The 15,514-nt window shown below is 37.0% G+C and overlaps 1 protein-coding gene across 11 annotated transcripts in view; it reads right to left on the bottom strand.

Annotated features, from left to right (window-relative positions):
• The window catches only part of Gtdc1 (glycosyltransferase like domain containing 1), a 401,452-nt gene that overhangs the window by 294,591 nt on the left and 91,347 nt on the right, over window positions 1-15,514 (bottom strand). For 6 of the 11 annotated variants that reach the window (XM_050139902.1, XM_050139903.1, XM_050139901.1 and 3 more), the window contains 2 exons: window positions 8,109-8,308; window positions 2,272-2,405 (listed from right to left, as the gene is read on the bottom strand). In XM_050139902.1, coding sequence (XP_049995859.1) covers window positions 2,272-2,405; window positions 8,109-8,177 — 203 coding nt within the window. In that variant the 5' untranslated portion in view covers window positions 8,178-8,308. The remainder of the gene's footprint in view (window positions 1-2,271; window positions 2,406-8,108; window positions 8,309-15,514) is intronic. The other 5 variants (XM_050139907.1, XM_050139911.1, XM_050139906.1 and 2 more) reach the window with 2 other exon arrangements.

Genomic DNA, 15,514 nt, shown 5'->3' with positions numbered 1-15,514 from the left:
TAAAAGAGAGAGAGAGAGAGAGTAGTTGGGTGTGGTGGCACACAACTTTTAATCCCAGCACTTGGAAAACAGAGGCAGGCAAACCTCTGAGAGTTCAAGGTATGGGGGCACATGCCTTTAATCCCAGCACTTGGGAGGCAGAGACAGGCAGATCTCTGTGAGTTCAAGGACAGACTGGTCTACAGAGGGAGGCAAAAAATACACAGAGAACCTGTCTCAAAAAGCCAAAAATTAAAAGTAAAAATAAAAGAAATAGAGGTAATATAAAGCCACATAAAGAGGAAAAATACACAAATAGTCTGGATACTGTATGTTATTATGCTCTCTTTTAATTGTTTAAATGCTAAGGAAAGTGCGACAGTGGCTAAAAGATATTTGCTTATAAATGCTGAATTAATCCAAAATAAATATTTTGAAAATACCTTGACTTCAAAATTGAAGTTAAAAAAATATGTTACTTTGGAGAAGAGAATTTGCTTTTGTTTCCACAGGAAATGAGAAGCTGTAGATTCATTCTGAGTTAAGAAAAATCAGGATTGATCAAGGAAGACCACCTGAGAAATCTATGGAAGGAACTATGGCCCAAATGTCAGAGTTCTACATCCAGAACAGATTCAAGATGCTGCCTGAAATGATCAAGACTCACAGGATACTCCAGTCAGGTCTTGATCATAATTCTAAATTTTCTTTAGGGGTCCAGAAGATTATCAGTGCCCCTAACCAGCAGGAAATACCCTGGAAAACTATGCCCACATTCCCAAAAAATGAACTATGGTTATTTTCCTTTGATTTAAAAAAAAAAAAAAGGAGGGAGAAGTGGTATGGGAAAATGGTCTGTATTGTGTCAATTATATTTTAAATAAACACTGATTGGCCAGTAGCCAGGCAGGAAGTATAGGTGGGACAACCAGACAGGAAGTAGAGGCAGGTTAATAAAATCAGAAGAATTCTGGGAAGAAAGAGCCCATTCATCTGCAGTCCTGACCTGACCACAGAAGAGGCAAGATGTGACTGACCTGCCGAATAAGGTACTGAGCCACATGGCTAACACAGATAAGAATAATGGCTGATAATGGGCTATGTAAGTTATAAGACTTAATAAGAAGCCTGAGCTAATGGGTCAATCAGTTTACAACTAATACAGACCTCTGTGTGATTTCTTTGGGACTTAAAGATTGTGGGAACTGGGCAGAAACAGAAAGCTCAGACAACAGTAGCTGAAGCCTCAACAAAGTCTAAAAAACAAAGCTAAAAGAAATACTAAAGTACCTCATGTATCATGTTGTCTTTGGGAAAGCATCAGAGACTTTAGTAGAAACATACAACCGCAATCCTCCTATGGGAAATCTGAGATATGGATATCATGCTGGGATATCATCACTGGAGAGCTGAAAGCTCCAGATACAACTGCTTAATTGGAAAACATAAAACTCAGGCACTGAGAAGCTGAAAGTTAAGGTTCTCAGAAACTGTTATTGTAGAGACTGCTCCTCTTGGACAAGAAAGATAAAACATCTAAAAGAGGAAGCAATGAGGTGAACTGACTTGGGAAATAAAATATGAACACAAGTGAATTAAAAATGAAAATTACATATTTCCAGGTTAAGGGCAAACTATAATATAGAATTGTATCGGTTTTGCTTATATTTTCTTTTGAATGAGTTTTTCCTCCTCAGATCATCCTTAACAAATTTTAACAAAAATAGACTGCATATGTTTACCTTCATAGTTGAGTTTCTTTCTTTCCACATGCATTCAGGGGCAAGAGAGCATTATTACAGACTAATTAGTCACTCCTTACATTTGCACTGAAGTTATTTCAAATTCTTTCAGTAGGAGTTCCTAGTCTGTCATTGATTTTTGCTGATATCTTCTAAATGCTGTTAAATATGCTAACATTAAAATTGTTTCACCGATTTTGATTCTAAACAAAGAGGACCCAGAAAATCAACCCTAGAATTCAACAATTCAACCTCACTCTCTCCAACTGTGAAATGACATAAGATTGATTAAAAGAATTTTACAATTCTAAGCCACTGTCATTTCATCTTAATGCAATATATTAATAGTAAAGAATATTATTGCAAAGAAATAGAGTGAATGCACAGGTTAAGATTTTATACTAATAGGCAAATGGGTAACATTTTTTCCTAGCTCTCAGAAGTCAATTATCCATGACTGTCATGAAGTCGCTTATTGCTGCTGTACTAATGAACTAAAGACAAAGCATCCAACGAGAAATAGAGATTGAAGTGAAGCAGCAACTACAACCTGATGGCTATCAAAAACTGGAGAGGCTGCAAAAGGCAGGAAAGGACTGTCCTGTAGCCTTGGAAAGGAGTTTGGCCCCACAGACACTTGATGTTGGACTTCAAGCCTCCACTTCTGTGAGAGGATAAGCTCTGCTAAAAAAAAAAACATCTTTGGGTTAGTCATACACATTAGAGAAAGTGTGCCAAAAAAAGCTATTAAAGTCATTGTAAGTATTCTTAGGAAAACCCACAGATGAGCAACATGTAATACTTCTTAAAATTAACTTTTATGATATGGAAAAGTTATGTTTTTAAATGAAGAATCAAATTTCACTTAATAGTGACTATGCATTTATTCTTTTTTCAGGAGTATTCTGTTTCTGTATTATTATGTAGTCAGCAACATTTTCAACATAAAGTCCTGGTACTTAAACTGAAGAATCAGAAAAGACCTCAAGGAGATAAAACTTTCTTCAGGATGACTTAAACACCACCCAAATCTAGAAGGCTAGAATGTGTGCAGGGTAGATAAAATAGATAAAGGAGTTATGAAGATAAGATGAAAGAAAATGCCTAAGACTGTTAGTAGAGGAAAGCTGGTCAACAAAGCAAGGGATGAGGAATCTCTCACTCAGTTCTCGTCTATGGATCAAACACTGGTGAAATTATAGGATGTTACATCCAGCCTAATAACAAAATTATTTATACAATATCAGACATCATTCAGTCTTCTCCCCAAAAGAAGTTTATACAAACTAGTATAAGGCCAGTGAACTGGCCACTAACAGAATACTACTGCCACTAGCCAACTACATCAGAGAACTTCACAGTGTACATGACTGAGGATAATTTTGGAAAAGTGTTATTAGGACTCTAAACAAATAATATTTTTGTGTTCCATCATCTACTCTATAAATAAAGAACATGCAAAATGCAGTCTCTCATTGTATTTTTAGAAAAAAATCCTCATTACATTTTCCTATCCACTACAGACATTTTAAAAAGCTCATGTGTGAACAGGGAGAGGGGTCTGCAGGTAAAACACTTACAACACAATCTTGACAACCTGAGTTCAATTCCCTGAACCATGAAAAAATGCCAGATACATTGGAATGTGTCTGCAAATCCAGATAGTAAGGGAGGCAGAGAGCGTAAAATGCCCTGGAGGCTCGATGATCAGTTAGCCTGGTGTACCCAGCAGAAGAGAAACAACAGAAACCCTCCCTCAAACAAGGTTGAAGGCAAGAAGTGGCAGTCAAGGTTGTCCTCTACATGGCTGTTGTCCCACATGAGCACCTTCATACAGAAATTTGTACACACAGGTACACATTATACATACGCAAACATAAAAATTTAAAAAAAAAAACATAAAATAATGCTCATGTGGTGGTAAGATATCGTAATCACAACATGTATTAACATTTACAATCTGTATCACTAGGCGCCTGAACTCACCAAATGTTTATTTGATAAGAGGCAGGGGACAAAAGTTCAGTCAATATATCTTGTCTCAGGACACCGCCTCAGTCACACTGTCAGCTCTACACTGAGGACAGTTTTGTAGGCTATGCTTTCTAAGAATCACCCATTTTGCCTATTTTCAAATGTATAAAAAGCATTCATGGATTGTACTGTCTGGCTTTGTGCATCAACATGACACAAGTTAGAGCCATCAGAAGAAGGAACCTCAGTTGAGGAGGAAATGCTTCCATGAGAACCAGTCGTAAGGCATTTTCTCAATTACTATCAATGGGTGGTGAGGGCCCTGCCAATGGTGTGTGGTGCCACTCACCCTCTCTGGGCCACTGTCCTGGGTTCTATAAAAATGCAAAGTGAGCAAGCCTGAGCAAGCCAGAGCAAGAAGCCAGTAAGCAGCTCCTTTCCATGGCCTCTGCTTTAGCTCCTGCCAGGATCCTGTCCTGCTTGGGTTCCTGCCTCACTTCCTTAAGTGATAAACTGCAATGTGGAAGTGTAAGCTGAATAAAACCTTTCACCCTCAACTTGCTTTTTGGTCATGGTGCTTCATTACAGCTACAGAAATCCTAACTAAGACAGATTTTCTCATTTTTATCAACCCAAGCTATATATTTTTAATTTCAAAAATGTGTGCCTTTGATGTGCCTGCAGTCTATCCATTGCAGTATTTCAAGCAACTACTTTCTGTTCATCTACAAACTTTAAATTTCACTATTTTCCATTGTTGCTATTGTTTCATTTCCAGTTTACATCTAAGTACGACCAAGAGAGATTCTTTCTTCAACCACAAGGTGTGAAAGACCCTGTATACTAAAAACAGGTACAAAATAAAACTTTAAAATGTGGTATGGATGTGGATGCAACTCAAACCATGGCACAGAAGAGTTCTTTATAATCAGTTCTACTTTTGGGTATGTTTGATGTTTTCCCTTTTGATACCTGAGTTAATCACAATTATGCTTCCACATATTCTAATGAAAAGGCTGTTCAGGAATGTCTGTTCATAAGCTCGTTCCTGTGAATACTTCACAAACAGTTCATCTGAAAGGAAAATGTAATTCTATTCCCAGCTTTCTGTACACATGTAGAGCAGCTGCCCATGGAAGCAAACAACTTGCATATATCACCAAAAGGAAGCAGGCCAGGGAATAAGAAAGGTCTAAGGATCATGGCTAGTGAACGAATTCTGCCACAATAATCCCCAGAATGCCCTTCGAGTGTCTCATTCTTTGACCACTTTATACCAAAAATGACGAGCAGTAATGTCATGTGGCTTTCTGCACTCTGTTAAGTCTTATAAGTGGATAGAGAAAGCTCTCAGAAGAAGAGGTTCTGTTATGGTGCTGTAATGTAGGAGAACTATGGGCCCTAATATCGAATCAAGAATAAAGTACTCTGATATTTCTACCACACTGAAATGGGAAAGGTTTAAACAGAGAGATATATCTAATGTAATTTAAAGATCATGACATAATTTTCATTGCCAACTTTGTTGGATTAAATAGATTTTAAATGACATTATAGATTTTCTACATTTTCATCATTTTTTTCTAGAAATTAATTCTACAACAACAGAACAGAACATTGTTGTTTTCCTTAAATACTGCTTATCATGCAGTATTGCAATAAACTAAACAATTTTCCTATCAACTCGAGCAAGTCACATATCTTTAGGAACCGACAAACCCCTTTGTCATGAAGAAAACTTCTCTCTGGTATAATATAATGGGATTCTTTGGTATGCTTTCATTTATCCCTCAAATCTCATTATTGTCAGACAGATATGAGAAGATCTGATTAGTGAATAATAAAAGACTGAAGTAGAAAATTGTGAAGACAATAGAAATACTGTCCTTCTAAATACACATTGCGGCTTTTAGAAAGTGCATGCTTTTTATTGCTAAAGATTTACAACAAATAACAACGATAGCTCAAAATATAACATTAATAAACCTGCATTAAGAAAAGAAAATAGCCAGGCAATAGCCCTATACTACTGTGATAATATTAAGAGATTAAGGTAATGTTTCTATGAGTGAAGTAACATTTGAGCAGTCTGTATTGTAGAAATTATCATTCAGTCATCAAAACACAGGGTTTAAAATACTGATTCATAACAAAGAATGATAAATTTATTTCTCCTAATTTCAATTGTTTATTAATTTGTTTGCAAAGTAGCAGCTAATTATCTTATTTACTTATTAACCTACCTGCTTTTCTTTCCCATTCCTGAATAGTTTTCTTATTTTGTTGTGAACAATTTATGGCATCAAAATAAAAAGAATGAACATAAAAAAAAACCTCTGTCAGTTGACATAAAGACTAGCCACAAGGTTATGATGTCTTCATACATGTGTGTAACACATATGTGTAACTGGTTTGCTCACGTTCACTCCTGTATCCCTCTCCCACCCTCCTACCATTCCCGTGGATCCCCCTCCTCCTCTAGACCGGTCCCTTCTGCTTTAATGCCTCCTCTTTTGGGGCTCCATGAGTTTAATCAAGGCTGTTTAGAGGAGCATGGGTGAAGGGTTATTTATGGGAGCGAGGGAACCTCAGCAATGAGTACGCCACTGAAGAAAATGGCTTTCCATTCCCNTTAGTTCCTAAGTCTTGTGGCTATAAGTAGAATAAAAAACACTCAAGAAAGCAGAAAGGAAGGGAGGGAGGGAGGGAGGGAGGGAGGGAGGGAGGGAGGGAGGGAGGGAGGGAGAGAGGGAGGGAGGGAGGGGGAGAGGGGGAGGGGGAGGGAGAGTCAAAGGCACTAAATAGGCACATTTTGGGGTATTTCCAAACAGGGTTAACTGAGGAAGGAAGACTCATCCTAAATAAGGTGGTATTATCCAATGAGAATAGAAAGCTAGAATAGAATTGGGGATGCTCCATCTCTGATTCCTGTTTAGTACCAGGGTCCCAACCACCAATCCAGCTACTATGTTATGCCATGTTGGTCTGTTCTTCTCTGAAACTAGATTAACCCTTCCTTTCTGACACTGCTTTCTGCCATGCAACTGATCATAGTGAGTAGAAAAATAACTAATACAACAGCAAATGAGACATTTATCAAACATTATGCTACCATATTAGTAGGTGCTATGTTCATGTTTCAACATATAAGTAAACAAAAAGCCAAAATGAAGAACAGTTTTGAAAAAAATAGACAAAACCACAATTACAGTGAGCGATTTCAATACCCTTTCAGAGAAAGGAGAAAAGGAAAGAGAGGAAAGAACACTAGCTGTCCCTTTAAGTTGTATTTATGTTATATTTTGTAGACATTAGCATATCTTTTTTCTATTTTAAAATTTTTATTTTATTAAATTATGTTATGTGTTTTGCCTGCATGTATGTCTGTTTGAAGACATAGGTAATGGAAACTGAATCCAGGTCCTCTGAAAGAGCAGACAGTGCTTTTACCCACTAAGCCATCTCTCCAGCCCCTGTCATTTGCGTATCTTAATTGAATAGTCTCCATTATGACATTTTCTCCAATTTACATTATGTACTTTAATTGTACTGCTCTAACCTAACCCTCTATTGTCCCACAATAATTATGATACAGGAATTGACCAACCCTAACTGCAAAAAACAATCAGGACAGTAGACAAAAGAGATTGAGATCATCATGAAAACTTTGGGTCAAAAATGCTCTATTCCTTGAGCCTGCTTGATTTTTAGCCATCCCAAATAAAAGTGTGATTCTGTTGATAAGGAAGCAGCAACAATCAGTCATTGCCACATTAGCTAACACAGATCAACAAACAGAATTTCAACCATGTGAGGGGGTGAAAACAAGACTTTAAATCACAATAATAACGTCAATTCTGTCACAATACAACAAAAGAAAAATGAATGAAATTTCCTTGATGTTAGTCTAGGGCACATTCCAAGAAAAAAAGAGATGTCTGATCCTTCAATAAGTGAGTAACTCATTTCATAAAAAATATAAAGTCCCTTTCTACAACAACCTATCTGCTCAGCTCCATTCATATCACCCAGGCACTTGTCACCAAAACTAAACCAATATAATCCTACAGACAGGAGTCCAGCATAGTAAGAACACTAGATACAGGCGCCACTTTCAGATAGCTTTCCACTATTTAACAATCAAGAAAAATGTAAGAGACAGGGGACTAGGAAGAGGAGAATGTAAGCACAGCATACTGTACACATGTACAAAAAAGAAAACAAAAATAAAGATACCTCCAAGGTATTCCACATTACATGCTCTCCCCCAAAAATGTAATCACTACTTTCTTCTCAAAATTTTCTGTGTTTTATAAAGTTCTTTCTATCTTCTAATTCTACAGTCAGAGAAATTCTAGAAGACACGAAGAAACACTCTGATAGTACTTAAAAAGCAAAATAGAGCCCCATTACCTGTAGTGCTCGCTGCTGGGAATACTCTGTGAGAAGGATAAAGCTGCTGTCCGTGCTCTCCAATGCCATTTCTTTGCAGGAAGGGTGTAGAGGACACAACTGTCTAATTCTTCCTGGAGCAGGTCTACCAGCTGTTGATGGGAGCCTCCGTAAAATGCCTCAATGATGAGAATACTCATTGGCCTGTCCAATCCTTCAGACTTAAAACAAAAATAAATTATATATAAATTATAAATATACACACAAAAATACACACACATATATATTTTTTCAAATATATACATATAATTCTAATAAAAGCACACTTAAATTAAAACCTGAAAAAACACATAGCATTTTATGTATAATTTTTAAAAAATAAACACACTCAAGGCTTGAGAGACAGATCAGCCATAGAGGCTTACAACCAAAACAACAAAAATAAGCTCTCCCTTAAAAAAACAACAAAAAAAATAATTCTTATGGGATGATCTCATGAATTGATATAGTTATGATATTTATATTAAAAGAAATAGATGCCTCTATTTTCATTATTTCTGTTTTCCTCAGGCAATGATGTAGGAGGGTCTTCTATCTGTTGTTTCATTGATTAATTAATAAAGAAAACTGCTTGGCCTGATAGGTCAGAACATAGGTGGGTGGAGTAAACAGAGCAGAATGCTGTGAGGAAGGGAAGTGAGGCCAGGTCAGACATGCTGAATCTTTCCCGTTGAGCCACCACCTCATGGTGCTACACATATGGGTTAAAGTCAGATGTGAGAATTAGCCAATAAGAGGCTGAAACTAATGGGCCAGGCAGTGTTTAAATGAATACAATTTGTATGTTGTTATTTCGGGTGTAAAGCTAGCCATGCGGGAGCCAGGCAGGATGAAAAGCAGGCCTGCTCACCTCATCACAACAAGGCCTTATGTTTACTTCTAATTTGTTGTCCTACTCAGAAGCATAAAATCCTTTTCTATTTCTCTCACATTTTTGCTGGTTCAGTGCTGAACCTGACTCAATGAACTTTGATAGTGCTTGACCTAAGACTTTCTCAGATGGCCTTTAAACTAGTCACCTAAGAGCTTTTACTTCTCTAAAACGGGACCTAATTACGTAGAGAAGCCCCGCCTTGAAGTAATGATGACCCTGCTTCATTCTTAAGGCTCTTTCCTGTTCAGTAACTATCAGGTACTATAATACTCCTGTTACTTCATTAAGCCTACCACTTATCACTTCTCCCAAAAAATCCATTGTAAAAGGAAATGCATTTATATCTAAAAGTCAAATTTCTAGCAGTAAAACATTAGACATAATTTCTTGAGTCACACTATACATATTTTAATCAATTAATTTCCTACTGCCTATGTTCAATATCCTACCTTCTTCTGAATCACCAAAAAATTGTGTTAAGTGTATGTCTGTGAGCCAGAAAAGTTTCGCCAGGTGGTGGTGGCGCACGCCTTTAATCCCAGCATTCGGGAGGCAGAGGCAGGTGGATCTCTGTGAGTTCGAGACCAGCCTAGTCTACAGAGCTAGTGCCAGGACAGGCTCCAAAGCCACAAAGAAACTCTGTCTTGAAAAAAAAAAAAAGTTTCTACCACTATAATCAAACAAGAAAACTATTAAATAAATATTAATAAAACAAATATAAATAATAAAATACTAATGAATACTAATGGTTGAGTTTTTAAGTTATCATGAAATCCCATCACAGTGTTATCAATTAATTTTTCATTTAATTTATTATTTGTTAAGGTACCCAATGAAATAAAGTGAGGGGGAGAAAAGAGATTAATTCACTTACAAGCAAAATAATATGCAGTATTTAACAGAAAGAGACAAGCTTGATTCTGTTTATTTTCTAGCTGTATAATATTGATAAGTTACCTGACTTTGAAAGACTCATTTATAAAATTAAGATAACGGTTCCAACCTCAGAGGCATGTTATGAAGATGAAATTAGATTACACGAGGAACAGCAGATTATAAAATAAATATTTATTACCTTTAAATGTATAAATCACTATCTAACAAAAATGTGTATCACTAAAAATATGCAAGAGTTTTAAATTCTGTTATTTTCAGTCGAGGCCTCCTATCAAGGACAGAAAGGAAAATTGAATGTGCAGGTGAGTTTGAAATCCAATCCATTTCTCATCAGCAGCTGGTATTTCATAAACTTAGGACTCGGCTATTGAGAGCTGTGTTCTTACGCTAGCGATGGGGATCTCTCTCCTGCTTTTCTAACACAGTATCAATGTGTTCTCACACACATTTAATAGAGGCAATCGATTAATCTTTCAAGTGATGATTTAAAAAAAACCTTAAAAATATTTGAGAGATGAATGAAAAGAATTTTTGAAAGACTATACCAAAGGTTTCATGGAATATAGGTAAAAAGCACTTTAAAATAACCTGCTTTCTAGGTCTACATCATTGTGCCTTTTTCTATGATTAATGAAAAGCATGCCTCATGTTTATTCTACAATGCTTCACATGGGTTTGTATCACAAGTTTATCTACAAGCCATCAGTCACTGTGGAGGCAGCTCGCATAGGTGGTGCTGTAGAATGAGACTCAGGGAGCAAATCTAAAAACAAAGCATGTGGGAGGCCGAAAATAGAAAAACAAATTGAAAAAAATTATAGCTATAGTGGATTACTATCCCTTTAATAGTTCCATAAAAGGGAAGTGTACAGGTTTGAAGTAGCATTTATTCGAACATTTTTCTGTGGCTAATGGGTGTGCCTACATTTGGGATATTTTTCTAGGGAAAGTAACTATGTCCTACCATCTCTGAAAACTATACTTAGTGGCTTTGATTCATGGAATTTGTTCTGCTTGTTTTATGGAAACAGACATATCCTGGCAGTACCTCCACTACTTCTATTGGAACTTCTGTGGCAAGAAAAAAATGAATTCTTCCCTATACTCTTCTTAAAGCACAACCTTAAACTAAGATGATTTCCACTAAATATGAACAAAATGGGGAAACTGGTTTTTAAATAAAGATTCAAACCAAATGTCACTAGAGCACTTTACAGAATGGTTTAAATATTTTCACTGTACTTGGTTTTTGTTTTAGAAAACACTGTTTGAAATAAGTAAGCATGAGGTTGAAAGCACCCACTTTGCTATTACAGTATTTTAAAATATAAAGGGAATGCCCTGTCTGCCCATTTTAATAGCAGCCAGAGAAAACTGCAGGTGGTTACCTTCATATAATGGAGGTTCACAAGCAGGCAGCCATATAGGCATTTTCAGAACACTAGCAGGGGGCTAAGACAGTACTTAGAAAAGGCTAAAAAGACCTCTTATTTTAAAGTTCTATTTCATTTTTGCTTTGTTTTGGTCTTTTGTTTTATTTTTTGTTTTTCAAGGCAGGGTTTTCCTGTAGCTTTGGGGTCTGTCCTGGAACTAGCTCTTGTAGACCAGGCTGGCCTCGAACTCACAGAGATCCGCCTGCTTCCGCCTCCTGAGTCCCAGGATTAATGGCATGCACCACCATCACCTGGCTTTAGCTTGCTTTTTGCTTTTTGATACTTCATTTATATTCAATCTAGAATCTTAGCCTACAGGATGGTGCCATACACATTCACAGGTTAGTCTTCCCTCACTTAAGCCTTTCTGGAAATAACACACAGTCATAGTACACAGGGTTTCCAGGATGACTAAACATCTGGTCTGGCAGACAATAAAGATTATGCCCCCTCCATTAACTTGACACCCAACACATCACTTTAAATTATAACATTCTATCCCAACACCTAAAGTGTGATTTTCATCTCATAATCCAAAATGCATTTATTCTATCTGTAAGGGTCTCCTGAGTCAAACATTTTCAGTGCTGTTCAAACATTGGAAGTATTTCTGATTCAATGCAATTTCTTAAATGTTATTCATAGACAGACCAGAAAAGAAAGAAAACAAAAGAAAAGAAAACAAAAGAAAAGAAAAGAAAAGAAAAGGTGAAATGAAAATTAACGTTGTATGATTCCAATATAAAATGACACAGAATAAACATTCATGTTCTTACGAGAAGTGAGAGGACCAGAAAAGGTACAAAGACAGGACTGAAGACTAAAAGGGCAGTCCTGTGGCTACATAGCTGTCCTCTGGGATCTGCAGAATCCAGCACTGGGAAGCCCTGCCGCCTGCTTCCACCCTGCAGCCTTCCTCAGTGCATGGCCCATGGCCCAGCCCTCTCTAACACCCTGGGGCTTCTCTTGTCACATGAGTGTCACTTCATAGCTCATCATAAGGATTCAGCACCTGGAATCCGACTGGCACATACTGCCTGTCCTTAGTGGCTTTGGGGAACTCTGATTCACGCTTCTATGACCCCGTACTTTTTCATCTCTCATATCTGGAAAACCAGTACCACATGGACAGCACTGCCAAGTTCTGTTGGAAATGTAGCCTGGTTCCCTTGGAGCAGAGCTGTGGTGGCCCTCTAGAATCAATGTGAGAAAATAATTCCTAAGCAGTTTCTATTCCACAGGGAACCCCTTAGGCAGCATTCTTTGCTTTCAAATGAACTTTCATTGTCACAGATTCAGCCTTTGATGAGTGGCATCCTGCACTCAGTGCACATTTCCTACCGACTCCATTGTTTTTACAAGAAGAGCTTGCCAATTCTCTTTAATGATGTTCATTTCTTTAACAATTCAGCTACTTTCTCCACACCTTCCCAGTCTACAACTTTGGAATTTTTTTTTACAACCCTTTCCTAGTTAAATCGTACATTTCCCATGACTTTCTGCTCTGTTTGCTGCACTCTCTTACTACAGACCTGGCTAAGAGCAGCAAATGGTAACCATGACACAGCCAGAACGCTACCTACTGTCTAGAAATCTCCGCTGCCCAACAAACTAGTGCATTATTTTTTAATGCGGCTACCCACTCTCTCAGTACTTCTGCAGAATCAAACCTGCTTCTTGACAGAGTGTAACACTACATCCTCTACCCAGCCCCCAACAAGGTTCTCATTTCCTTCTGAAACCCCAGAAGTTGATCCTCCATCTTCTGAATTTCTCTCAGCATTTTCTGCTCTTCCAGTTTTTCTTCAGAATTCCTAAATTCTGCTTAGAAGTGACTAAGAGTCCCAAATTCTCCCATATTTCTCTGGCAATTCAATTCCACAGGCCTCTCTCTAAGCACGTGGTCAGTTCCATCCAGGAACAGACCAATTCCTCGGCAGCAGCTTCTCTATCAGTTATTTTCATCATCATCATGGACAAACTCCTGACAAGAAGCAAAGAGCACCCTAAGTGAGGAACGGTTTATTTTGGTTTGTACTTGTAAAGGAGATGGTCTGTTACGTTAGAGAAAGCACAGTGACGGAGTGAAGTCACTGAGACTCTAGTCAGGAGCAGAGAGCATAAAGCATGCAGCACAGCTCAGCGCCTCCACGCCTTTGCCGTCATAAGGGATTGTATTTCTTAAGATCCAAGCCAAAACAAAGCCTTCCTCCCTTTTCTTGACAAGTTGCTTCTTGGCAGGTATTTGTTAATAGCAATGAGGTGCACAGGAAGGGGAGAGTAGGAGGGACAAAAAACAAAACCTGATACATCAGATACCTAACAATAACTATATAGCTTCACCATAGGAAACTCAGAATACTATTTCTCATAAAGAGTACATGGCCATTCCTTAATCCCTAGAAGAACATAAAAAATATTTCAGATTAAATGGTTAGCTACTTTTACAGTTTTCGTCTTAAATAAGTACACTTTTATTGAAGAAAATCATTTCTTCAGCATATTTTATTCTCTAGTGACAGCACTGAGGAAACTCCTATACTATTAAAAATTTATGACATTATCATTATCAATAGTATGATTTAATAAAAATGGCTAAATGTTGAACATTAAATGTGACATATGAGACAAATTTACAACAAAATTTTATAGCATAAATGGTATTTCTAAGATCACCAAAGAACTAACAAACGTATTTAAGAATTACCTGAAATTTACCAGAACAACTGAAAAGGGAGTTGCAATGTGAAAAGTATTTCATCCAATTATCTTGAGCAACAAGAGAATGTCATTAAAACCACCTCATTTAGAAACTAATAATACATTAACAGAACAAAAGTAACTTGACAAAGAAAAACAGCCTACAAATCACAATCCCAGAGAACCTAGACAACTAGGACCCTAAGAGAGACATACATGGATCTAATCTACATGGGAAGTAGAAAAAAGACAAGATCTCCTGAGTAAATTGGGAGCATGAGGACCATGGGAGAGGGCTGAAGGGGAGGGAAGAGGCAGGGAGGGGAGCAGAGAAAACTGTAGACCTCAATAAAAATCAGTAATATATATATAAAAGTAGCTTTAATCCAGTACTATGAATATTTTTAATTTTTTATTAAAAGTTTTTGCTACTGCACCTGCATTTATTTTAAGCTTGACCCAATTTCTTTATTCCCTAAGCCATGATCATTTTCAAGGTGAACTACATTTTCTAACTCCTCTAGCAGTTACAACTGTGGTAACTGTAAAATCTTAACAGTAAAGAGTAGAAAATCTACACGTAACATTCATTCTTAGAATCAACAAAATATTAAGTGAGTTTGGAAAAACTAAAATATATATGAAACCCAAAGTACTGATATGTGGTGCACAATCAAACATAAGTAATATTCAATTTTTTTCCAAACACCCAGCAATAATTTTAAAAGCCAAGCAACTGCTATATGATGATACTCCACAGACACCTAGATGTATGAAGGTAGTTTCAGTGATGATAGTTTCAAGAATTTTCATCCCACACACATGAGAAACTGATCCACAAGTTAATCTATACATTAATTTAAAATTCATTCAATCACTGAAAATACATTTTCTATTTGTCTATATACAATATCTAGAAAATTTAGCTTGCAGAGCAAACAAAAAAAAATAAGACCACTGAACTTAGGAATAAATTGCATGAAGTATAATTTCATCAGACTTTCCCAATAGCTCATCAAAGGCTCACCAGGTTTTTCTTTTACTTGGTTTATCTTTCTTCACTGAATCTCCACCCAGCAACTCTAACAACCTCAGGCTGTACTTTAAAGGAAACCTATAACCCAGCAGAGAAAATACAGCAGTACTGAGAAAAGTTAGTATTAACTTCCAGCCCATTCAGCTTTTTTAATTATTCATCAGGGAAACACCTATGGTTAAAATACACCTGTAATCTCAATAAACAGTAGAAAATTAGAAAAGAAGGTTGCTGTATTGAAACATGCCACAATGATTCCACTAACAAAATAAAACCCACTAACATTTAACATTAATAACAGATTTTCCTAAAGAGTAACATAGTATAGTTAGTTGTTGTTCAAGCAAAAAAGAGAGACTGACAGAATGAATTAAGAGACTCCATTAAAAATTGTTTTTGTGAAGACGGAGCTGGGAGGCGCAGGCGC

The sequence above is a fragment of the Alexandromys fortis genome, unplaced genomic scaffold, assembly GCF_014885135.2.
Source record: "Alexandromys fortis isolate MF-2015 unplaced genomic scaffold, M_Fortis_MF-2015_v1.1 scaffold_33, whole genome shotgun sequence".
Lineage (NCBI taxonomy): Eukaryota > Metazoa > Chordata > Mammalia > Rodentia > Cricetidae > Alexandromys > Alexandromys fortis.
The sequence above is the reverse complement of the archived record's forward strand: the minus strand, read 5'-3'. Positions and strand labels throughout refer to the sequence as shown.